The 27,073-nt window shown below is 41.5% G+C and overlaps 1 protein-coding gene across 2 annotated transcripts; it reads left to right on the top strand.

Moving 5' to 3' along the window:
* Positions 1-1,708: 1,708 nt before the first annotated feature.
* Positions 1,709-25,389, top strand: il6st (interleukin 6 cytokine family signal transduce). Of its 2 annotated transcripts, none has more exons than XM_083930201.1 (16): positions 1,709-1,848; positions 3,779-3,860; positions 5,576-5,875; positions 6,399-6,546; positions 6,797-6,954; positions 7,156-7,310; positions 8,625-8,787; positions 9,652-9,731; positions 11,625-11,883; positions 13,452-13,622; positions 14,380-14,481; positions 15,670-15,816; positions 15,917-16,057; positions 19,468-19,564; positions 20,929-21,010; positions 22,263-25,389. In XM_083930201.1, the coding sequence occupies exons 2-16, from the start codon at positions 3,791-3,793 to the stop codon at positions 22,887-22,889; spliced, it is 2,700 nt and encodes an 899-aa protein (XP_083786327.1). In that variant the 5' UTR covers positions 1,709-1,848; positions 3,779-3,790; the 3' UTR covers positions 22,890-25,389. The 2 variants fall into 2 exon arrangements, with proteins under 2 accessions (XP_083786327.1, XP_083786326.1); XM_083930200.1 differs by having other exon boundaries at positions 5,573-5,875.
* The last annotated feature ends 1,684 nt before the right edge of the window (positions 25,390-27,073 follow it).

The following is a 27,073-nucleotide window of genomic DNA, read 5'->3' as shown; positions in this document are numbered from 1 at the left end:
GAGTTGGAACGGCTTCATTTTGCTTTTGCTTGCAGTGTAAGGTAAAGCAAGCACAATAACATTTTCACCTTCCCAATCATTATTGTGATCAAAGCAATGAAAATCTGCATCTGGACATCCTCTCACTGACCTAAAATTGCCCAGCACCAAAATATTTAAAGTCTTTGTCGTGAAAATATAAATATTTACATCAAACAGAAGCTCAATTTTTCAATATTCATTCCAAAGATGAGGTTTTAAAATTTCCAATTGCATCATAAGTTAAGGAAGTCCACTTTAAGAGTTTCTTTTGTAATGTCAAATGTGTATTGTCTTTTTAGTAACAACACATACGGAGTATATGGATGAATACAAGCTAGAACAACAAGTAAGGGAAAAACAAACAACACCTAAAAAGGGGTTGGGGGTCATGGGTGCAGGGCAGACGCACGGTCGGCTATTTAGGACAAATAAACAAGAAAGGTAAGCACATTCAATGATTCCATGTTCAGTACTTTTTGAATGATATGGTGAGACTCTGTGAAGTTGTGATTTAGGGTGGAATGGTATGAGTTACATACCGGCAATCCTGACATATCTGCACCCCTGTTGGTGGTGGCAGCTGGGGTTAAAGCATTTAAACCTATAGATTATAGTAATATTATATTATATTATTATTAAAGCAGCTGTTCATCCACACCCTTTTTTGTCTTGGGGCATGCTCTATTCATCCTTGCTATTGTACATTCCAATTGTTATTCTACGAAAGACCTGTGATAACTTTTGTTATGATTTGGCATTATAAATAAAATGGAATTGAATTGAATAGGACTGCAAAGAGACTCAGGGTGTAGGCTGCCATATCTGTAAAATTGCCCCTTTGAGATTGTATCCTTAATATTTAAGACGTTGTTTTGGTTAAAAGCATGAGGTTCAAGGTCCATGGTTCTCTTTATCACCCCACCAGGGGAAATCTGTCACACAGTCACTACTCACATAAGAGCAGAATACAAATACAACGTTAACAACTGAAACGCCATCAAAATCACAGAAATGCAATGCGGACAGGGAAATAGAAATGAATCATTTACACATTTTGGGATGAAAATATTGAAACTACAGAACCTTTATATTATGCCTATTATTCTTGGTCAGTCCTTTTTTATATATACATAATAGATTCCTGAAATCACAATCTGCACCTTTCACAAGGAGCTGTGTCACTGAAGAAGAATTGCTATTTTATACTCTGTTTGAAACGAGCTGATACACAAACCTAAACTTACAGAGAGCCGTAGACTTTCTTCTTTTCTTTTCTCTTCCCTTTCCTCTCCTCTTTTGTTTTAGAGCTAATTGTTATGTGATGCCGGTCTGATGTCTGGGAGAGAACTGTTTAATATTGGACTATGACTTTGAGAAATTCCAATAAAGTTTGTTGGGAAAAAGAAAAAAAAGCTCATGGGCACGTGTGTTCTGGTGAGCACGAGAGGCGGAGACATACTGGAAAACAACAGTGAGGGAGGACTCTAAAACCGGAAACGTCATCTGGCAAATCACCAAGCGGCGTTCCTTCCTTCCTGAGCATTTGCGCAGATTCCTAAACTGTCGCCGTCAGGGAAGAGGCTCAACAGTACAGACGCCGGTCCTTCAGCATGCTGTGACATCGCTGGAGTGTGGCGCAGCACCGCAACATGTCGCGACACAAGCGTCTCTTGACGGGAAGTGGGCGGGGCTAGCGCAGACTCTGCACGGAAGTGACACAGTGACAGCGAATATTCTTGTTTTGAAGATTGTTAGGTTTTTCGCACTAAAGAAATATGGTGTCCGTCTAACAGAGGTTACACAGGAACCAAGAGTACAGCCAGTCAGGTAAGTCAGTTAATAACCTCCATATTTTTTGTTGCGTAGACAATATGGCGTTAGCAGGGATAATAGCCTCAATGCTAACCTATTAGTAATATTAGTGTCGCAGTGGCAGAACTGTCTCTGTGGCTCACATTTATTATAACACCGTGGGACGAGTTGTTAGCCATACGCTGCCATCGTCTGGGAGTGTAATACTAATACTACGTAATACATAGTCTAATACTACGTTAGCCACTACTAGCGCCCTACCAGCTATCTATGTTAGTCAAAAGAACAGATGAGATGGACAACCGCCATGACTGCTTCACTTATGTGATTCTGACATCACTTTACTGATAAAAGAACCGGACAAGGCTCTAAATAAACACATAAATACTTTTACTAATAAATAGAAATTGAACAAATCCAAGCGCTCGGGTGAGGTAACTCCCAGTTTACTGCAAACATTTTGGAATGATTTAAGATAAGTTTCGTTTCAGGAGGTAGGGTCTTTATTCCAAAACTAGGGGAAGAGCCAAGCTTCATCGATAATCCTTATCACCGCTGTATCACTGATGTCAACGGAACCCCTCGGTGCTCCCAGTGCCAACGACCGCCGGTGAAGCGTCTTCCTAGACCAAGGGTGGGCAATTCCGGTCCTGGAGGGCCACTGTCCTGCATGTTTTAGGTTTCTCTCTGCTCTAACACACCTGATTCTAATAATTTATAAGTTATCAAGCAGCTGATGCTTGTCACAGTTTGATTCTTGTTAGACTCAGGTGTGATAGAGCAGGGAGGAACCTAAAACATGCAGGACAGTGGCTCTCCAGGACCGGAATTGCCCACACCTGTCCTAGTCAAATAACCAAGTCCAGTTGCTCTTGACTGAAATTTCTTTGGGGAGAACGATGACCTGGACAAATGAGAACATTCACAGGCTCATTGTCAGTTCCTTCTTTAATTCAAGACTATTTATGAATGAATAGAAAATACATTCATGGTAATTTATATCTTGTTCTGGATGTTCTTATGAAGACTTTATAGAAGATGGCATTTAAATGTTATATCTAGATTTCAAGAAAGAAAGAAAGCTTAATGGAACATCCGTTCATAACCCAAGCCCAACAACAGTTTGGATATGGTAAAAAAAGTATAGATATTCAATTCAATTTCATTTAAAGTAAGAAATCCTAACATAAGTGATCTCAGGACCCTTTCCTTATAGCAAAGGTCTACACCACATTCTTTTACAGAGACCCAACACCTCCCCCACACACTAGACTATATACAAGCCATGCTTTTCTGTAAGAGAAGAAATAGACATTTGTTTCTATTTTTTTATTGAGCCAAAGAAAATTCTACATACGCATATCTTGTGTCAATGCTCCCTTACAGTTAAATGAAATAATTATGAAATAATGAACCTTTATTCAAAGATATAAGGCAGATGATATCAAAGATATAGGATTGTGTTTTGAGAACGGATCAGTTCACATAAGCAAATGACTAATAATAATGATACTACTACTGATAATAATAATTATATACTTGGATCAAATAAATTAGATAGAAAAAAACAAGTGTGTCTATAACATGTAAAAGAGACATTCTTTGAGCATTGATGTTATGCTCAAAGCTACAGAGGTATTATTCAAGTTGTAGTCTGTGTCTAAGTTTGTACATTTCTAATGTTTTAGACAGAACTGACGCTACCTTTCTATTCTTTTTTTTTTATATACTTTATTTTTGGTTATATATAAACATAAAACAAGCAAACAAAAGAGGTCTAGGACATGACAGTACATACATTTGAAAGTAGATACAAATAAGAAAAGGATAGGCACAGTACAAAACATAAATATCCACACATTAGAATAGAATTCCGAGTCTTTATGTTTTCAGTGATCCTGTACCTTTTTCCATTCTGACATGCTGTTGTCTTTTCTGTTCCTAGTTGGCCATCACCATGGTGTCTGTGAGAGTGCTCCAGCTGTTGGTGTTAGCTTGCCTTGCCTCTGCTCGACCTGCTCGAGGTGGTCAGTACTCTTTTTCTATTTTAACCCAAACACAAAGCATTATGTATGTATGTATGTATATGGAAAAGTGTTGTCTTTCAGCAGACATATAATCACCAAACTAAATTTCACCTCAGAGTTTTTTTATGTTGTTGTCTACATTCAAAATGTCACATGCTGCTGCCCGGGTGTGTTGTGGATACAATACTGTCAACACTGTCACAATGATGTGCATCTTTTCCCTTGTCATTTTGCATGCCACAGCAGGAATACACATGGGGAACTAATAATATTAGGTCATTTACATAACCCCGGTTCTCTGAGTAATATGAGTGAGATGTCTCACTATGGGATGCACGCCTTGCTGCAGCCCTCAGAAGCATTTATCTCATTACGCCAATCCTGATTGGCTGGTAAAACGTGTGGCACCCCCTCATTCAAGATAAGCACCTATTCTCACTCGCCCAAGCAAGAAGGGTTGTCTGGTGAGACATCTCATTCATATTACTCAGAGAACCAGGGTTATGTAAATAACCTAAAGTTCTCTTTCATAATGTTTCATTCGATTTTTCACTATGGAAAATGGTTGCTCCCGTAATGCCAGCATATAGAAACAGACAAAAGTGAGAGGCGAGGACCAGCCCGCTGCAGCGCAAATGTCCTGGACAGACACTCCCCTGAATAAGGCCCAGGATGCGGCCAAGCCCAGAGTCGAGTGCGCCCGCAGGCCTGCAGGTAGCTGCAGACCCTGACTCGTATAGGCCAAAGCAATTGCCTCCACGACCCAGTGGGACAGGCGCTGCTTTGTGATAGGTTTCCCTTTATGAGGATTAGCCCAGGAGACAAACAGCTGATCGCTCCTCCTGAAACCCTTAGTTCTATCCATGTAATTACGCACTGCATGGACCTGACATAACGCATGCCACCGCTGCCCTCCTGGTGAGGCAGCAAAAGCCACAAGGTCAATAGGAGAACATGAGCCCACCACCTTAGGTACAAAAGCCGGCTTGGGCTTCAAAATTATCCTCTCATCCCCCGGGAAAAACTGAGTGCATGACAGATGCACTGAAAGCGCATGGATGTCACTAACCAATTTAGCCGAAGCCAGAGCCAGTAACAACACTGTCTTAAGAGACATGTGCTTCAAGTCTGCACCCTCCATTGGCTCTAAAGACTTACCTACTGGCCGCTGTACCAGCTCCTCTCATAGTAAAGTCCAGTCAAGTGGATTACCAAAGTCAATCCAAAAGGAAGGTGACTATTGATGATTTATTCCAACTAAACACGCAAACTTTGTGGTTTATAATAGATAGAAAAGGTTTGGAGAAGTCCCAGACAGCAGATCTCCCCGCAGCAGCGAAATGTCACATGAGGTGGTGTGGGCGTGTGGTGCCCAAAAGGGGCCACAGGTAGAGTTAGTGGTTTAAAAAGACGTTTTAATGTGTTCACCCTATTGCCCCCAGCTAATCGGTGTTAACCAGTGCTGGCTGTTAGAGACTCTCCGGGATATCTCCGTTAATAGTTCATAAACAAAAAAAAATGATATCGATGGCTTATTTGATGATTGTATTTGTCGAAAAAGACAGTGGGATGATTTGACACCAGAATTTCACTTTAAGTGGCACTGGAAGCAGCAGTTATCCAGGCAGCTCTGTAGCACCCTGTTGTTCTACTAGGTTAAGTTTGATTCTAAACATTGAATGATAGTGTTTTCTTGTTTTGTTGGTCTTCAGAAGATGACTACCATTTGATGATAGCCCCACAGTCTCCGGTGCTAGAGATCGGGACTAATTTCACGGCTACATGCATGATCATCAACACAGCTGAAGTTACGGCAGATGACCTCTACTGGAATCTGTCTACGACTACTATATCCAAAGAACAGTACACCAAGATCAACGACTCAGCTCTCAATGTCACTATCCCTGTCACCAGTGAAAAATCGGAGTGGTTATTGTGCCTCAGCAAGAAAGTATCACCCTATTCTTTCCTGAATGGAGGCAAATTTATTCATGGGATCTACCTTAAGAAAGGGTGTAAGTTTTTTGTTAGAACTTTCTTAAACATGTTAATGTTTTGGTAACATGCTATTTTTTTATTATTATTTTTTTTAGTTATTTATTTATTTTTGTTGTTTTTCATATCCTTATTTATTTTTGCTATATATTTTTTAATTTCTAACCTATCTACCGGTACTTGGTCAGTTATAATGTGACCGTGTCTGACGTGGGTTGTTTGGCGTGATAGCCGGATTCATGTTGGGGTTTTTTTTTTCACCTTAAAGCAGACACACAAATACTAACAAATAAGTACAAATATTATACTTGTCTACTTGTCTGCATAATTCAATAAAAAACAAATGCCAGTACAGCAGTGGTATATTCACAGTGGATATTCTATCAAATTCTGAACAATAAAAGAACAGTATTTCAGAATAAATCAAGAATTAATACTTGGTTCTCTAATTTTGATCTCCAGTGTAATTTAGTATAGAAAAGATCTAAAAATGTTTTAAAGTTAATAAGATGTGTGTGTGTGTGTTGTTTGTCTCAATGTCAGATTATCCGAAGAAGCCTGAGAATGTGTCCTGTGAGGCAGTTCAGGAGAAAGGCTACATCTCTTCAACCATCAGATGTGAGTGGGACCCAGTAGGACGTCAAACCCAAGATGTCCCGACTACATACACATTAAATGTTGCAGTCATCTCGTGAGTATACCCTTCACTGTTTTTGCATCATAGCCACGTGGTGGAATCAAGTTTCTGTTAAGTCAAGTTTCTGACTTCATGTATTCATTTCTGTCATGTATTTAAATTGCCTGGAAATTCTACATGTTGTAAGCCTTTGAGGCACATAATTATTGTGAAATTGTTTTACATTTGAAGAATTCCATTAGATCTACTGATGTGTAGGCCGAGCTCTTGAGCTCTAAACAATATTCAAATCTTTTGTCCACAGTGTCCGGACCTATAATGTGTCAACAAGTGAAAACAGTGCCCAGGTGAAGTTTGTGGACAGTTTCCCCAATCATATGACACTGGAGATCTGGGTAGAGGCACAAAATTCACTGGGAAAAATGGAGTCTGAGCATCTGAAAGAAGATGCTGGCTGGTTTGGTAAGTTCAGTGTTGTAGTATTGTATGAGTAAGGGTTGCACAGTGCTGCCATCTTTATGTAGGCTTTGTTTTGATCCAGTCTGGTCTACAACATGTACTCACCTTCGTCATTGTGCTGGCTCTGCTGAAATGCGACAGTAATGATGATTGATGACCGCCATCTGGCATACTCTTTACAGCTTGTTGTGTCTTTTGTTGCAGTGAAAACAAACCCTCCAACAGACGTCAAAATCTTTTCAGAGAAGAGTTTTCCCACTTCCCTTCTGATAAACTGGACTCATCCTATTCCGAAAGTATATGTGGAACTAATATATCAAATAAGATACTGCCCAAATGGATCTCAAAATTGGACTTATGTAAGTATGTTTGTCTTATTCTACCAGTCACAGTCATTTATCATAGTGTGCATTTTCATCACAGCAGGGAAAACTAATGATCTTAAGGGCCTACTCACATTTGGCATTCAGGCAAGAATGATTCATGGCTAAAGTCTAGTTCCTTTGACCAGTGTGAGTGTAGCTGTTCCTGGCCGCTGCCAGGTGGAGAGAGGTTGGCTTCGGCACGGAATGATTGCACAAGCACGAGCACAAAAGGTGGTCCTGATATCAATTTATATTTGACGATTCCCCTCAACGGACATTTCAAAAAATGCAGATGAAGGGTTCCCGGTGGTCTGATACGGTGGTGAAGCATTGATGAAAACATTCAAAAGCAGGAAAATGCACAAAAACTCGAGGTCTACGGAACCCCTTTTCAAAAACAAAGCAACGTAATGTGATGACATCATTCAGTCATTCAGTGCGTGTGTCTTATTATGACGTGATGACGTATAATCAAGGAGCAATCGTGCCTGGGTCCGGATCTTTGAAAGTAATGTGAGTGCAGGCGGAGGAGGGACGGGGGACCATTGCACTTTAGCACGGCACCGTCCAACTGGGCTAAATGTGACTTCTCTGATCAATTAGACTTGGGTTGATATTAAAATGCTCAAACTGGTTTGATATTAAGCCGGACTGGACCCAGGCCTGTATGCTAACTTTTCTGGCATATTATAGCACTAGTTCTACAGAAGTTGAAAGTTTAAGAAAGTTGTAGAACAATTATAATAGTATCAAGTAAGCCCATAGTACTTTGAAACTATTCACATTCTGTGTTGAGAGTTTTAAAAATATTTTTTTTCCTTTGAACTTTCAATGGAAAAAAGGCATCGTTTTAAATATCTGTAATTTTATTGTTGTTATTATTATTAGAGAGAGATACTATATTTGAACTTTGCGCTGCAGTGACACCCTTTAAACAAGCGGCTCTGTCTCACAGGCAGCTCAAAGCTGCATCGTGCTGTGGTCATTTCATACAAAATGCAACAAACTGTACAGGCCTGGGGTTTCCCTGTCATTATACACACACACACACACACACACACACACACACACACACACACACACACAGGTTAAAGGCCTTTCAGACCAAACGTGGCAAGAACATTGCTGCATTCTGGAACCTGTTATTTCCAATGGCTTGCACCGCACTGCACCGGTTTTCCACTGCGTCAAGCAAATTTCTGGCCTAATAAGTTTAATTTCAGTGATTTGTTACTGTGTGCGGTTTCTCCATTATCCAGGTACATAAAGTTTGTGTTATTTTGTATGTGTGGATGCCTGGTCCTTTAGGTACCTCATGAGGACATTGCCAAGGACATACAGTCCTACAGACTCCAGAACCTTCAGCCGGACACAGTATATGTCTCTCAGGTGTGCTGCAAAAATGCTAAAGAAGGCCACGGTTACTGGAGCAACTGGAGTACCAATTCTACCAAGAGAACACCAGAGGACCGTGAGTTTCATGGCTGCCAGTTCAGTCTACTTTTACTAAAGTATTTGACCACCAAATCCAACTCAGTGAATTGAAGAACCTCAGATCAATTTATTGTACACGTAGTCCTTGAGACCTTGTACGCATTCAGTACTAAAGGTGGAGTCAGCGATTCTGTAAAAATTGTGTTGGTATTTGAACCCAACCCCCAAACACACGCCCCTCTGTCAGTGCTCCTTCAGAACATTAGCATGTAGATTCACCGCTCCTCTCAGTCCCACTGCCTTTCTCTCATCCATCCATGGCCTCTCCCCTGTCCTGTGCACCAGTACCTCAGAAAAGTGTTAGAGACCCAGGGCCATATGGATACCACATTTATTTTCATCACACACTGAACAGACAGCGAGGGGACTGGGAGGAGATATTAGCTGAATTTGATAAAAAGTGTATTGCGTTAGAATCTCAGACTCCACCTTTATAGCATTGACAACAAATCAAGCTGGCAGCTTGTGATGAAGACTTGGCCTGTTCAGAGAAAGCATCACATTTGGTTGACTGCCACAGTGTGTTTTATTATGCTGGTGCCATAACAGACAACACTACTCTGATCAAATTTGTGTTATTACACTACATATCAAAGTTAGATCATCTGAGGCCCTCAAGTTGTAAATGTATTCATCATCTGGAGGGATCATCAATTACTACAAGTTTTCTTCATCAGCTCCCCAATACGTTATATATTTAAAATGCAGTTTTATGGTGAAAAGACTGTGACCCACTTGAATGTTGAGCTGTAGGTTTGTCAGAAATGGTGTGATGACTTTCCTTTTGTGAGTTTGGTAAAAGCTGCTAAAAGATTTCATTTATTTTTTGTCTCTGGCCCAGGACCAACAAGTAAACCTGATTTATGGAAAGTCACCGAGGCTGACGGCACACATGAACGACGAGTACAGCTTATTTGCAAGGTAAATTCCCACATCACATTCAATTTAACACAAAAAAACTGTTACACTTAATCATACTAATATGACTTTCTGCATGGTGAAAGAAAAAAAAAAACATTCAAAAAACAACATATAATTCATGTTTAGAACATGTGTAGAATCTAATGTTTTATTAAACTGCTTGTTGTAAAAAAGATTTGCTGCAGTATTCAGTTACATCACTGTCAATTAATTTACTAAAATAGAGGATATGTGATTTATATTACACTTCATACATCTACATCTTATGAAAGACTACATCATAAATTTGGCCCAATTTTTCAGTTCTCAGTTTTTGGAAATGTGCCTCCAAAGAAGAGATTCTATCCACAGTATCAGTTTCATCTTCCAGCATTTGGTACAGAGATACAGGAAGGGTTTGTGTGTTCATGAAAAACCTGGAAAAGGCACAGAGATATAAAGATAAAAAAAACACACCAATCATTTTGGAAAAGAAATGTCAAATATATATATTAAAGGGATAGTTCTGGATAGTTTTGAAGTGAGGCTATATGAGGTATTTGTCCATAGTCTATGCGTAACATCTAACATTCGTTTACATGCAGTTTAAAAACTACTACTATTACTAAGACGCCATGTTAACACCTTAATCGGCATTCTCATAACCCTGTTAACAGTCTTGGATAACTCCTTTAGTAACCGGGTATTTGTGCATGTGTACACCTTAATCTGGGTAAGATCAGGTTACGCGTCTGCACATGCTGCTTAGGATATAACTGCCCCTCCCCTGTAAGGGAGGAAGAGTTACTCCCATCATCCTTCCCTTTCTTCCCCTATCATGTATACGGGGAGAACTGGCATAACCTGGTTATTCACTTAACCAGGTTAACACCATACTCCGATTACTGCTGTGAGTGTGTTACCTACAGTAGAGGACTGTTGGCATGCCTCCAGTTAGGAGAAGCAGACCTAGGGCCAATTATGTTATTGTCTAACAACTATTAAAATGTTGATGCATTGCTTTAAATGTCGTTTCTCAAGGAATTGTGGGATGGCATTATGTCCTTTCCTTTGGTAAAGGATGGTCCAGTATATCTATGCTAAAGAGGATAATGAAGGAAGCATTGAAGCACCTTTCCTGATCACTTAGACAGTTGGACCAGCTCTTCTGGGTCATTTCACTCAGTTAGGAACCTTCCTAAGCGAAAAGGACTATTGGACCACAGCCACTTTGTTGATTGAATTCACAGTTAACAATAGCATCACACCCAAATGGTTTTTTTGCATCTAGGGTGGTGAAAAAAATCAATACTCAGAAAATAAATACTTCTTACTAAAAATTAGCATCGGACTAGATACTAACCGTCAACAGTTGATGCGTAATGTCACTCAGCAGCTCACATGAATAACACTGAGCTGAATGAACACAGCCAGTCAGATCCCTGTTTACACTGTTGAGAAACCTAACTAACAACAACTGATTCATCAACTGAACCCAAGGTTTAACCTCCTTCATGGAATCATTTAATGTAAATACAAATCCCTGAGCTCTACAACACAAGAAAACAAACAAGAGTTTCAAAATATTTGTCATATTTATATACACTCTACAGTTGTGTTTTCTTTCTTATTTTCACTATGTCAGACAACTTTCTAAAAAGTGTTGTTATTGATGTTTGTATTGTTCTAATCTTTATTTTAAAAATTCTGCCTTCATTTATTTGTAATTTTTTCCGTGATATCGAAATTCGATATCTAGTATCGGGTATGTATCCTGGGTATCGGTATCTAGTATAGTGACAACGCTACTTGCATCCCAGTTTCTAAAGGAATCACTGTTTTTGCAGACCAGTCAGTTGTTTTTCTGAGTTGATGCTGAAAGCTAACCTACAGTGTGTGACTTTGTCCTGCCAGGATCCTGTGTTTGCTAACGGGAGGATAACGAGGTTTGACATGAAGATTCAAGACCTTAGGGATAAAGTTAAGAATGGGAGTTTGGAGTGGGAGAGTATCCCAGTCAACATGTCAGACAGCAGCTCTAACCAGCGGAAGATCACTGTCCTTAAGCAGATTTCTCTGACTGACAAGAAATCTGTTAAAGTGTACGTCACCGCTATCAATTCTGTGGGAAAATCTCCTGAGGCATCCTTAGTCATCTCAGAAAAAGCACATGGTAAGTGACTCTGAGCTACAGCACACCTATAATGTATAATCTAAACCAATGTAAGCCTGTGAATGTTCTCATTCGTCCAGGTCATCGTTATCCTCAAAGCAATTTCAGTCAAAAACAACTGGACTGGTTGTTTGTCTAGGAAGACGTTTCACCTCTCATCCAAGGCATCTGACCAGGCTGGGACTGGTGACTGGGTCAGATGCGTACATGAACTGATGAAGCCTCTTGGATGAGAGGTGAAACGTCTTCCTAGACAAACAACCAGTCCAGTTGTTTTTGACTGAAATTGCTTTGAGGATAAACCAATGTAAGTATTCTTTTCAGCGTAAACTCATACATCACCGTTACCGACCGTCTGTTTGAAGGTCCCAGGTCATGTGGAAACATGCTAACCTGGTGGCATCTAGCACTAGAGAAGTGTTCTCCCATATGACCAGAAAAATCATGTCATGTGTCATGTGAAATCCATAGTTCAGAGTGCTTAATAAATGTCTTTTTTTCAAGATAAAACTGCACATTTTACAGTGGCCTTTTTTTGTGACCAGTCCAATGCTCACCTGTGTGATAATCATGCTATAAAATCAGCACCTCCATATTTCACACCTGTCAGGTGGATGGATTATCTTGGCAAAGGAGAAGTGCTCACTAACATGGATTTTAACGCATTTGTGACCAAAATGTGAGAGAAATTATCTTTTTGTGTATCTGACATGCACTTCCAAATGTCAAGTGTGATAAACCGCGGTATGCTGCTGCACCACATGGGCTGATTCCCAATGTCTACCACAACATAGCATCAGTCCAAAGCAGAGAGTCCAGCCGTTTGACTATGGCTTCATTCACACTGCAGGTCTTAATGCAATATTCCGATTTTTGCTGTTCACATTAGTCTTTAAATGTGTCCTGTCTACAGGTTGCTGTGTGAACAGCTCACACTAAAAAAAAGTGTGTGGCGGCTGCTGGCAAATTTGTGAGTAGGAGATATCAGAAAGGAGGGAGAGGGGAAAGAAAATTAATATCTTAATGACGTGGTCTAAAACTTCCCTTTCCCTCCACGGGCCTCCTGCTTCACTGATGTCCTTCATGTTTGTTTTGATTCTGTTCCTGGCTCCCACCTGGGGCATCATTTTTTTTTTTTTTTATCAACTTTACTTGTCATTAATTTACAAAACAGTGCAGCGAGGGTCAGAATGATGTCAAAGACACATTAAATGCGACCTGGCTGCTCTGATTGGAAAATGTCAGATTCAATGGGACATGTGCTGTTTACACTGTCAAAAACAAATGAGATTCAGGTCACTGTGAACTGCAGTGTGAACGGAGCCTAAAATGCAGCCTAGCTCCAAGCAGCCATCTGGCCTGCTGCTGCGTCTTGTCCAATCAGTGAATGCTGTGATGCTCTCTTTCCTTTGCACAGTCCCTGTCACTGCTGTGTGTGGGACTCGTTTTTTGTGGTGGAGGTGGAGACATGACAGAGGGTAAAGAGTGGGGGACAGTGAGAGCAAACCGCCTCTCTGTGCTTACATTATAATAATCTATCATTTTGTGTGCGTGTGCTTGTGTGACAGATCTCGCAGCTGTTAAAGAGCTGAAGGTGTTGCCCCGTGGAGGTCAGCTGTGGCTGGAATGGAGACCCCCCAACAGTACAGCTCTGTCAGAGTATGTGGTGGAGTGGGTCAGTGGTGATCAGACAGACTGGCAGAGGGAAAACAGAAACACCAGACGCACTGCCATTAAAGGTAATCTCTTTCATCTAAACAAAAGATCTTAGTGGAGTTTGTGATATGAGTTCAACATAACGTTAAAGGGATACATCACCCAGAATATGTCCTCACTGCCAATAAACCACTCACCCCTTGTAGATTTGTAAAGTGGTTGCGTACGGTGGTCAGCTTGGATGTACATGATTATGTGTTTGCTGAGTTACAGGAGACAAAAACAATGGTGAAAGAAGTTTTTGGTCGGTAATTAGAGCCGCATTATTTGTTTCACAGAGTTCTGCTGATACAGACACCAGCTCAGAGTGGACCGTGCAGACACAAGCGGTTCATGAGCTGCTCTAATCTGTCGTTCAGATTCAAATGTTGACTCCATTCCACAGTTTCTTTTTTGACCACTCACTCTCGCGCAGCAAAGTTAACACTGCAGAGTTAATTCACAGTTTATTAATATTGAATGTGTCCATATTACACCAACCTGTGCACATCCTTGGGTCCCCAGCAACTCACCAACCAACCAAGAAAGGAAGAGATCCGACACACGCACGCACACGCACGCACACACACACACACACACACACACACACACACACACACACACACACACACACACACACACACACACACACACACACACACACACACACATACACATACACACACACACACAGAGAGCCCTTGCTTTATAGGCATACATACATACATCCTTTTTAAGAGCCTTGAAGCTTAACGCTGAACTAACATTTACTTTAACTCTTTATCTCAATGTCAAATCTAGGCAACCTTGAGAAGTTTGTTTGCTACAATGTATCTGTGTATCCAATATACTCTGGATGGATTGGGAAGCCAGCAAGCATACAAGCCTTCCTGGAGCAAGGAGGTAAGATAACGCACTTCATTGTTTTTATAGTCTGAGAGACTCTGCAGCATAACCAGCAGCTGTTTCTTTCCATGTTTGTCTCCACACTCTATTAAGAAGTCTATTTAAAACACTCCTTGCCACCCTCGGACTCTGTTTGCTCTAAACAGTGCAACAGTGTTGCTGCAATCATAAAGTCTGAGTGAAAACTGATCTGCTTCTTTCAAAACATCACAAGCTCAAACGATATTCCATTGACTAAAATGGGACAGAAAAACAGCATATGGTCACGTTTTGAAGCTGGTAACTGTTGAGTCTATGGAAGATTTAGGTTTGCCTTGACCGGGTCATATTAAAAAACACATGTTCAAGGACAATCCTTTTTCCTTTTACTACTCCCTTCTTTAATTGTAACATGAATTGTCCGTGCTGCATGCTTATGTAAAGGAAAAACTATCCCTTCAATTATTTAAAACAAAACTCGAAAATAATTGTCAATGAACATGTTTTTTATTTAATTGTGATAATTATCATATGACAGTCTTCATTCAATTGCTACCAAAATTGACACAGCATTCTTTATATACTTCATATTACACAATGGTGTTCAGATCTGTCGTACGATGAGTCTGCAGTGACATTTGCTGTTTGACTGAGTGGAAACGTTCAACAGTCAGGGTCCGTTTTCCAGTTTGTGCAACTCATTATTGGTTTCAGTTGTAAAAATCCATCAGCAACATGTGTCGTGTCAGCTGAAAAATAAGTCAACAATAACCTCGTCTTTTACACTCAATTATGAAAACAGTTAATAAACAACTTTATACAGTGATTTTAAATCAATAATGGACCACAATTAAAATCACCATTCGTGTTCTGATAGACTAATTGCTTCTAAGACAGATTTCAAATTTAAAGGTGTTAATTTCAACCATTTCCTCCAGAGATGACACAATCCACAGATCATGCGTGTAACGTCAGAATGATCTAAATTGACAATAGGGATCGACTGAACGTTTTTTCATCAGCCTTAGCTGATGACTGATACGGACTGCCGATTTTATTGAACTGATATTTGGATATATACAGATGCACCTAAAATGCAAATATCGGCCGATAATATTGGCTGGCTGATGTATCGTCTATCACTAATTCACATGATAACCCACAGTTGTATGATGAGCATGCATGATGTTGCTGTTGTGGTTGCAGCTCCGTCAGAAGCCCCCGCTGTCAGATTGAATGGAAAACCTGGACGTAACGAGGCAGAGCTGGTGTGGGAGGAGATTCCACCACGGAGTCGTCGAGGCTTCATCACAAACTACACCATATTCTACACAAGTGGAAGTGAAATACATGGTATGTTCCTGTCACATAATAATAGGCTTGTCTAATTAGTGTTGGACTACAGGAGTGGTGCCTTTCATTGTTGCTCATTTCTCTTTTTGCCCGTTTGCAGAAGTAACCGTTCCAGCAAACACCACCTCATACACTCTGAAGTCATTGTCAGGCAACACCAAGTATGACACTTGGATCAGAGCGTGGACCATCCAAGGCTCAGCCACCAGCTTTAATCACTCATTCACCACTCTAAAATATGGTGAGTTGAACCTTTTCAACACTATAAACTGTTATCATAAATATTTAAGTCAATTTCTACATTTCCTTGGAGATATTGGATTGTTTTTTATATTGTTTAATTCACAAACACACACAGAGCACACACAGCCACAGCAAGCCCCCAACACAGAGACTTCCTGGTTGATCCAATAAGGAAGTGCCCAAAACTGCAGTTCTCAGAGTGTCCGTAAGGAGTAGTTTGCACAATAGAGCAGTTTCTCATTGACCCCCATGTTAAACAGGCCGTTTTCACAGCATCATAAACCTGTTTAAGGTCTGGTACAAAAAAACGTACATGCCCTTTTTTGGTAAGAGGAAATGAGGCAGAGTCAAAGTCTGACAAGATGGCGACTCCTGTAGGCGAGGACGATTGGATCAAGTTGAGTGAACGGACTTCGATGGGTTTGCTATGTCCATTTTTTATACAGTCTATGAGCCACAGCCGAAGCTCAGTTTGGATTCTGACATCTGGCATACTGAAGCTGCCTATTGATACCTACGACATGGAAAACATTTCAATATTATGAGGAAGAAGAAATGCAAGAATACTTTTTTGTTGATTGGGTTAAAATTAGGGATATTGCGATATACTAGTGTTAACAATAACTGCCAATACCGTGATTTACTGACTTTCAAACGAAATAAAATATTGTGTTAGTAATAGAGATATAATATTATTCTGTAAATAGCCCAGCACCTCTGTTTCTTTCTATTCTCGCTTTGCCTCAACACCCACATATTTGATTTTTATGCCTCCATGCTGCCGTGGTCGGAGGCATTGGGCCTCATTTATCAATCTTGTGTGAATACGGGCGCAGATCTGAGCGCAGAATTGGTCGTAGGACAGGACCCACGTGTGATTTATGAAACATTCGTATCCGACCAATCTCAGCGTACGAATGAGCGGGCCTTGATAAATGCGGCGGCTGAAGTCGATCAGTCTTTAACATCTTACGCCCCTAAATATTCCTGGTTCGGAGGCCTCGCCCACTGAGGTCAAACATGAAACGCTGGGAAGAAAAGACACTTTTCCGACACACAGATCGGCATCCTGACATCCGAGATGGAGCAAAATAATATTTGTCAGTCTTAAGAGTGGAATAAAAGGGGCCCATAAAAACGCTGTATGGAAAAGAATAACAGAGGCAGTCAACCCGAAGCAGCGCTCCACTGTGACCCGTGTGTGTGTGTGCGCACTGCTGAACCTGCGCTCCTGCTCTGTAGCGGGGTTTGCCAGCAGGGTTATTAGGTATTCCGTTAGAGGATAACCTTTGTCACCTAGAAGAACCATACCAAGATGTTAATCCTCTGATACCTTGTTGGATTTAATGCAATTTATCGAGGGTAGCCACTAACCGAGGAGATGACTTTGGCTCTGCAGTGCGCTTTACTTTCACTATTCATTCATCTTCAACCTTGTCCCTGTCGGGGTCGCGGGGGCTGGAGCTAAGCTGTTTTGAAATATAAAAGAACCGTGTGTGTGTGTGTGTGTCCCATGGCCACCTGGCCACCACGTTTAAAAGCGATAGCTGAGCATCACACATCACCTGTACATTTATCGAGTGGTAGTTTTGGCGATTGATGAATGCGTAATCATTCATGGATGGTGCCTTCAGACGCACATGAGTACAATCAATTGCTCCCACCACAATTTTTTTTTTTTTTATTCGTTTTAAGAATCCGTTTTGATCTGTTCTTAAAGTGTGACTGCTTATGCTTAATGACAGCTGAGGTTTGTTCATTATTTTCAGCCAGATTTTGCTGTGCTGCACCGCAAATACACAGGCTGAAATGTGCGTACACGATCTCAGACCAGACGTGAGATTTGATCGTAGCTCCCGCTCACGTCCAAATTGATAAATGCCGACGTTTGCCAGGAAATGGTCATATGCCCGTTTTTCTATTGTACGTTCATTTGATAAATGACGGCCATTATGTTTTCATGTTGTTCATTCTGTACATCCGTCCATCCGTCCCATTCTTGTGTACGTTATACCTCAGAAGCCCCTGGAGGGATTTTCTTCAAATGAGGCACAAATGGTCACTTGGACTCAAGGAAGAACGTATTCGACTTTAGAGGTTAAAGGTTAAGTCACTGTGACAAATGAGTTTTTGGCTAAACTAATTTTAAGCGGCTGTGGCTCGGAGGAGGTAGAGCGGGTTCAATCCCCGGTTCCTCCTGTGGGTCGGCGGCGGTTTTTCTGATTGGCATGTGTGCGTGAAAGGGCTGATCTCAGAGGTCACACTCAGGGGAAAAACATGACATTCTCCCCGTCCTAGTCTCATATAGATCTGTGCTGTTTGGGCAGCAACTGGAATAATGGCAGAATAATAGACCCTCTCCACCTGCCAGTCCTTTATTGGGTGTAATTCATTCGCCAAAAAAGAAAAAACACACAATAAACAAAGTTAACTTGACTGTGTGACTGATACCATTATTTTATGTTATTTATTCAAATGTTTTATAGATATGAGAATATTGTTATCATTAATTCTTTTGAAATGTTAATCATGCAGTGAAAATCTTTAACCCTGTCAGTTTCAAAATGAGGGTTACATGAGAGCATAGTTTTCACAAACTAAAACAATACTCCTTCTCAACAGCCTGTGGGGTTTAAGAGAACACTGTTCCTTTCAGACATGCACAAATGGCATCACATGTTATTGCACATGACCTGTGACAGGGCTCACTAAATTAAAAAGTTGCATCTAAACAGAATTTTGCATCCCTGATCTTTTATGGCAAGCTCAGTAAATGTCCTTTTATATGTTCTGTACAATAGTAAATCATTTTAGTAACAACATCTCAGTGGTAACAACCTCATCTGAGTCTGGGTCTGACTGGCGCAGGGTTCAGGACGCACAAACTATAAATTTGCCGCAAATCGCTAACGTTAGCTCCATGGGCAGGCAGCTTGGGCTTGATGTCCGGCCATCCACCTGCAGGGCTCAAGTTGCAGTTGAGTTGCAACTGCCATAGTCAGTGATCCGCCCAAGAGTCTCCGTTGTCCTGCCGCCTCCTGTCAGAAGCCGGCTCAAACATGTTGACGGATGGCTGATTCTCTCTGATGTGTTTAATCATCTCGATGAGCCGTTTGTTTGCTTCTGTTTAAGTACTTACTAAGTAAGTTACTCAAGCTATTGGAGCATGCACTAGCACTGGTCCAAAACTGCTGGCTTGTTTCATGTGGTCTTTGTATAAGCCAACAAGATAAATAACTGCACACGTGATGAGGGATGAGAGCAGTGCAGTAGACCTCTGTTCACACACATTTTTATTGGCTCAATTTATTTACATGCATTATAGTGACTGCACAGCCTCTGAACTGCTATGATGAAGTTATTAACATGACACTTCCACTCTCTAAATATCTTTTGTGTTTCCCTCAGCTCCAGGAGAGATGGAGAGCATTGTGGTCGGAGTGTGCCTCGGCTTTCTGTTTATTGTTCTCATGACCATGCTGCTCTGCGTCTACAAAAAAGATGTGTAAGTTACACTAAAACACCTGAACCGTTTCTCTCAGAACAGGGTTTGAAGCCCACCATTTATGTCTTTGAGGAGGGACACAGGGTCCTCTTTACAATCACTATTTATGCAGTATACATACCATGAATCTGTCAGTCTGGTTCAGTACACACAAAAGGAAGACTGCCGACGTGACAGTTGCCCAGAAGACACTCATTGACACCTCGCTGAGGTTAAGCCACAGCAGATCACTGCTGGAGGGGCTGGCTGTTGGCAGAGTGCTGTATCAAAGCATATTCATGGAAAGTTGACTGGATGGGAAAAGTGTGGTAGGAAAAGGTGCACGAGGCAACAGGACGAGCGCAGCCTTGAGAAGATCGTCAAGCAAAGCCCTTTCAAGAACCTGGGGGAGGACCTTCACAAGGACTGAGGCTGGAGTCAGAGCATCAAGATCCACCACGCACACGTGTCCAGGAAGTGGGCCACACGTGTGGCATTCCTAGTGTCCGGCCACTCCTGAACCAGACACAACATCAGAAAAGTCTTTCCTGGGCTAAGGAGAAAAATAACTGGACCGTTTCTCAGTGGTCCAAAGTCCTCTTTTCACAAGAAAGTACATTTGACATCTCATTTAAAAGACAAGGACCCAGAGTCTGGAGGAAGAGGGATTTGGGCTCCATGGCATCTGCTGCTGTTGTTCCACTGTGTTTCATCAAGTCCAAAGTCAACGCAGATTTTCCAGAACGTCATGCTTCAGTCTGCTGACGAGCTTTATGGAGATGCTGATTTCCTTTTCCAGCAGGAGTTGGCACCTGCACACTCTGACAGAACTCCTAGTAACTGGTTTCCTGACTGTGGGGTTACTGTGCTCGATTAGCCAACTGGCCTGACCTGAAGCCCAGAGAGAATCTACGGGGTATCGTCAAGAGGAAGATAAGGGACACCAGAGCAACAATCCAGACGAACTGAAGGCTGCTATCAAAGCAACCTGGGCTTCATGACACCTGAGCAGAGCCACAGGCTGATCCCCTCCAGGCCACGCTGTGTTCATACACTCACTCATGCACTCATTCTTGCACTCACTCATGCAGTCATTCATGCAAAAGGAGCCCTGACCCAGAGTATTGAGTGAATCCATGAACAGACTTTTCAGAAGTTCCACATTTCTGTATTAAAAGTCCCTTTTCTGATTGATCTTAGGAAATATTCTAATATATGAGATACTGGGGTCTTGGTTTTCATGAGCTGTAAAACTAAAAACAAAAAAGGCTTGACATATTTCACTTTATTTTTTTAATTGAATTACGTAATAAAATGAACTTTTCCAAGATACTCCAAAATTTTGAGATGCATTTGTATCACCCTCATTGTTTCCTCTCTTCCAGGATCAAGAAGAACTTTTGGCCTCAGATTCCAAACCCTGGAGAGAGCACCATTGGAAACTGGTCTCCTGATTATCCTTTGAAAGTGAGGACATAAACTGACACACATGAGAATGGCAACATGTACAGTCTTTAATATGCTCTAAATCAACATACTATGTTGATTATGGTTGTTTCGTGCATTAAGGTCTGCATGCACAAAACACATTTCTCAGACTCCATGTCGTGGTTCAGCTCCAGCCTCCTTTTCATTTCTGCAGCTGACCCATTAACACATAGACTGACCACTGAGGCCTCAGTGCTTTGCTCAGGACACCTTCACAGTATTCGTTTAATAACTTCATATATTTCTGGTACACAGTCCCTCTATTGGGATCTATGTTTAGACTGGACACTTCTGGACAGGCTTGAAACTCTTTGCACAGAAAGTTTCAGGGATTGGTTTAAAGCTTTGGTCAACCATTGAGTCAACTGTATCACGGCTGTACACTTGTTTTTTTGAGTGGTGGCACTGTTGCTAGCAAGTAAAGAAATTTAGAAGCACAAAAAAAATAAATATTGAAGCACACATAGTATGGCCAAAGACTTTATATTTATTTAACATATGTAGAGTGAAATAAATCTAAATCTATCTATTCATTCATCTATCATCTATTGACCTTTTTGCTTGGTCGTACACAAGCCAAGGAACAGTTTTCGACAGCTGTGAGATAAAACAGTAGGTGTTCCTGTTGGATGAGATGGAGTCCGACAGTTCCAGATTCGTTGGTGCTGATATATTCTCATCCAAAAACAACAAGATTGAATTTTGTTCTGAACTGCTGCCAAGTACAGAGAAGTACCTTCCCAGTTTTGCTAAAAAAGTCAATTTCCCCTTGACCGTGACAAAGCGTCAACTCTACAACATGCTCATGTTTGGGAAATGTAGTTTTTTAGTACTTGCAGACACACTCGTCCTTGACACACATCTTTTCTTGACACATATTCATTTTTATTAGCAACTGCAATCAAAGTGGTCACACTGTACAGCCCTGTGTGGGATTATTTTCAAGGCTGTAGTTTGTAATGCTGTTGAACTGCATTGTTGTATTGAGATGTGTTTCCCATATTTGGTCCAACCCCGTCTGAAATATTATTCAGGGCTTGAATTGTTAGACTAATATTTAATTACTGCTACTGTTTATGTTCGAGTTCTTGTTGATAATGCCTTCTGCTTAGTCCTGCTGAGAAATGGAGCGCAGCTCCTGTTGTCTTCTTGAGATATTTCAGCAATCAGGGGTGGGCAATATGGCAAAGATATTTTATATAATATATATATGTCTTGTCCTCTTCTACAGGCAGAGGCACCAAAGGAGAACTGTCTGTCTGGCATCAGTGTGCTTGATGTGGACGTGTGTGATGGAAAATGTGTGTTTGAGGAGGACAAGGCCAGTCTGCCCCTGAAGAAGGACAAGTATCTGTCTGAGGAGCACAGCAGCGGCATCGGTGGCTCCTCCTGCATGTCCTCACCGCGCCAGAGTGTGTCCGACAGCGATGAGGGCGGCGACATGGCCGACACCACAGCCAGCACTGTTCAGTACTCATCGGTGGTGGCCTCCAATGGTTACAAGGGTCAGACCCCAAACTCCCAACCCCAGCAGGTTCTTTTTTCACGGTCTGAGTCCACGCAGCCCCTGCTGGACTCTGAGGAGAACCCTGACATGTTGGTGCAGGAGGGCAGCAGACAGTCCCAGCGGTCCCCCCGACAGCCCTGCTTCACGCAAACCGCAAGGAATGAAGACACCACCAACCCTGCTGACATCAACCAGCTGGAGCAGCAGGAGGAGCTGGAGCCTCTGGACTTCTGTCCCCTGGAAGAGGACTCTGAGCAGATGACACCTACAGATGGCCAGTCAGCTGATTGGCTGTCAGCAGCACCAAACTCCAGCTACATGCCTCAGCTGGGTGGCTACAGGCCCCAGTAAGAACACAGACAGACTGAGATGGGTCATCTATGAATGCTTCTGTGCCTTTGCTTATGTCGGATGTTCATTTCAAGTCTTTGGATCCGCGAAGAAGACTGTACCAGTATTTCCTTTACTCTTAACCAAGTATAAATCGTTCAGGATGCTTTGGGAGACTACTCTGCAATGTGAATTGGAGCTTGTAGCGGTAGTTTGCTAGCTTTGCACTCACATGGAATAATTACACAGCCGCATCTTTATAGGTTAATTATGCCCAAAACATACTATGATACTATGTGTTTGTAAAGAAAATGTCACGTTACATTTCAAAATTTCAAAAGTGTGAACCACAGTTTGAGTGATTCAGGGACTTCAGTATTCTCCAGCGGTGTGGAGACAGATGGTTCTGGATCTGTGAGACTACGGCTCAAGTCAAATGTCTGGACCGCAGTCACAGACTTTCCAGGAGCGTTCCCTGGAAAGAGAAAGAGGGAGAGGGAGAGGAGCTGCAGATCTTAACTCACAATTCTGATTTATTGCTCAATTCTGATTTATTCTTTATATGTTCACATTATGACTTTGAATGTGATTGCTGTGTGAACAGAATGGTGTTTATTGAAGCCAACATGGCAAAGGCAACCGCTATTGTAGGACTTTGTGAGCGGAGGAAGGAGGAAGAGGAGAAAGAAAATTCATATTTTAATAATGAGGTGTAAACTTCCATCTCCCTCCACGGGCCTCCTGCTTCACTGCAGGTCTCCATGGTTGTTTTGATTCTGTTCCTGGCTCCCGCCTGTGGCACAACTTTATTTGTCATGGCTGGGCAGATTGCGGTCAAATTTTAAAAAAAGTCTGCTACGTATCCTAATCAGCATCACATTTAAAAGTGACCTGTGAATGTTCTCATTTGTCCAGTTCATCGTTATCCCCAAAGTAATTTCAGTCAAAAGCAACTGGACTCGGTTGTTCGTCTAGGAAGACGTTTCACCCCACCAGGCTGGGACTGGTCAGAATTTAGAAGTGAACTAATTCTGATTGGAAAATGTCAGATTCAATGGAACTTGTGCTGTTCACACTGTCTAAAACAAATCCGATATAGGTCACATATGAGGGGGAAAATCTGATTCAGGTCACTGTGAACTGCAGTGTGAACGGAGCCTGAGAGAGCTGAGGGCTGTCCAAATCCACAATTCATGGACTGAAGCAGACTTCACCAGACTTCACAGATTTACCAACAACTTATAGTAATGTGCATGTGATGCTCTAGTTTAAACAATTTCCCCCAAAAACAAAAGAAATGATTATGAATGTGTAACACAATCACCGTATTAAAAAATGGCTTGAAACATTAGGCGTGAGGCGGGGTCCACCCTGGACAGGACGCCAGTCTATCACAGGACACATAGAGACGAACAGAGACAGACAACCATTCACACCTACGGGTGATTTAGAGTCATCAATGAACCGAACACCTGCACGTCTTTGGACTGTGGGAGGAAACCGGAGAACCCGGAGAAAACCCACGCAGACACGGGGACAACATGCAAACTCCACACAGAAGGGCCCCGGCCGGGTTTCAAACCAGGAACTGTGAGGCGACAGTGCTAACGTCGTGTAATGCCAGATCTATAGCCTACATTTCTGGCTGAAAAACAATGAGTACATTTTGCAGTGATCACTGTGTACATGATTGTTGTTGCTCGTACATTTCCGCAGCTCTGCAGTCACTCACCCTCGCTCTGTCATTTATGCTTCTGTTTGAACAGTGTCTGCTGTGGTTCCCTCTTGTGGAGGAGTTATGCACCTGCAGGGATGTCTGAATTCATTACCCGGGCGTTGTCATTTAACGTACAGACATATTTTTTTCAGTATATACACTGCACATGGATGTGATCAACAGAAGTTCACTGTGACATGCACACGATGCCAGTGCATGTTTATTAAAACATTTTTTAGCTTTAACTTCCTTTGAAAACTGAAAGAAGGGAATGAAAAATGGAATACATATCTGCATAATGTACAGTTTCTAGCTTGTGACATTAAGGTCAAGGATCACTCGACTGCTTTATTTGTGTATGTAAGCTCTGTGATTTTCATTTCATTTAAACAAGCATTCCTGTTACAGCCAGCAGTGTTGGAGTAAACAGTTCACTGTAACCAATCACGTTTTTCTCATCTTTAAATGTCCAAACCTAATGTTGAATGTGCCGTCATCATAAACAGCTGTGGTCCTGTGCTGGTCACTCTAATAACCCAGTGGTCTCTGGAGCGCTGGCCTGACACTGTGATCTGGGTCTCAACAGCAGGACGTTGAATGCAAATGGAAATGGACAGGTTGTTTTGAGGACTGCAGACCTCCGGACAGAAGCATGTTTTTTTAGTATAACGTGTCACGCTGTGTCAAGAAGACTAGAAGTATTGCCAGCTGAATTTTGAAAGCAAGCATTTCATTACTGACAAAGGTCAAGGGTTTCTCTGTGTAGGAACGCTGTAAATGATCATTATAAACTATTAAATAAATGGTTTTAACTAATGTGTTGATGTCAGCTGTCATTATTGTGCTTGACTTGTAGAGTTGTCTGACAGACTTTTTTTGCCAGTAAGAGAAAAAGAATGAAAACTATAAAGATATTTACATTTTGACTTACTAACATTAAGGTTAAATAATGAGAATGAGCAGAACAGCTCCATCTAGTGTCTCAAGATCGTAGTCACAACAACAAAAAAAATAATTCCAGCAGTCGGGTTGCCAGGTTGGTCAGACCTGGCCCAGTAGCTACAGGAGACCAGTCTGTTTGAGTCTGTTTGAACCCGTCCCCTCTGGAAAATAACACCATGAAAACAAGGATTAGAGGAGTTTGACTGACAGTTAGTGTTAGCCGTTAGCATTAGCTGCTCCAGCTAAGCAAAGATGATCCCGCGAATGGGGAAATTCAATTTTCACTCTATTATTTTGCTGGGACAAATAACGCCCCCTTCACTGAGGCTCCGAAGCAGCTGCAGGATTGGCAAACTCCATTTCACCCAGTGCAAGCCTACAGTAGCTGCACCCAACAACAGACAACCCTGGCAACCAGCAACGCCCAACGCTATTGGCTGCTACCATGGAAACACAACGGGACAGAGAGTCATTGTCAAACCTGTCAAAAGACTAAATATATTTTTTTATGGAAAATAAATACTTTCATTCTGTACCCCTCAAAGCGCCCCTCAAAATTATTATTTTTCAAATATAGCTTTTAATAAAGATTCTACATGTATTGTATTCACCCTTTAAAGGGATGGTTGTGATGCTTTGAAGTGGAGCTGTATGACGTTCTTCTCCATAGTCAGTGTGTTACCTACAGTAGATGGGGTCGACACCCTCAGTGTGGAGACAGGAGTACTGACACAAGCAAAGCAATGTCCTGCTGTGGACGGGGACAGCAGGTGAACTTATTTTAGACACCTACAAAAAATATCAGTTTAAATGTACACAATATTTAGAACATTTTCACCACTTTGACAGCTCTGTTCCAGTTTCTACAGATGTTTCCTTTCTCTGTGTCTGCTGTTGCAAAAGTTCTTCTGTACACTGGCGTGAATGTGAATGGCAGTTCGTTGTCGCCGTTAGTCAGTCACTTATATTTTGTGTTTGTTTATCCCATAAAATGCAGAGCGTCTGACTCAAACAGCTGATTTTCAGAGTAGTACAGAGCACAACATGTTGAGAAAAGGTGGTGCCACAGGAAAAGGCTGTCTGACAGCAAGGTAAAGTAGTAAAACTATTCTTAATATAGTGTACACTCAAACTGATACTGATTTTTTTAGGTGGGCCCTTTTTAACCCTTGATTTGATTTGATTGATTAAACTGTATCACAAATGTCTTACACACATGAAAAGACACATGATACAATTGAGGATAAAATCAGAAAAATCCATGACTTGTTTCTATTTCTTTCAAACATCTAGACAAGACGAGAGCCTCACAGAGTGTATGATAATCAGTAAAATCACGGATCTGAAATAAAACTAAACATGGAAACCGTGACTGGGCCCATGCTCTTTTCAGCTCCCCTCTCCAGGAACCAGGCCTTGATTCTCTTTTTAAAAGAGTTCAGGCTGGAAATGACGTTCCTTTGTCGTTCTAAGTTGTTCCACTGAACTGCCCATATATGGGCAAAGGTTCCCTTTTCCCTGACAAAATCTTAGATTTGTAAGGACA

The sequence above is a fragment of the Echiichthys vipera genome (assembly GCF_963691815.1).
Source record: "Echiichthys vipera genome assembly, chromosome: 16".
Classification (NCBI taxonomy): domain Eukaryota; kingdom Metazoa; phylum Chordata; class Actinopteri; order Perciformes; family Trachinidae; genus Echiichthys; species Echiichthys vipera.
Note: the sequence above shows the minus strand (reverse complement) of the source record. Positions and strands in the feature narration are given on the sequence as shown.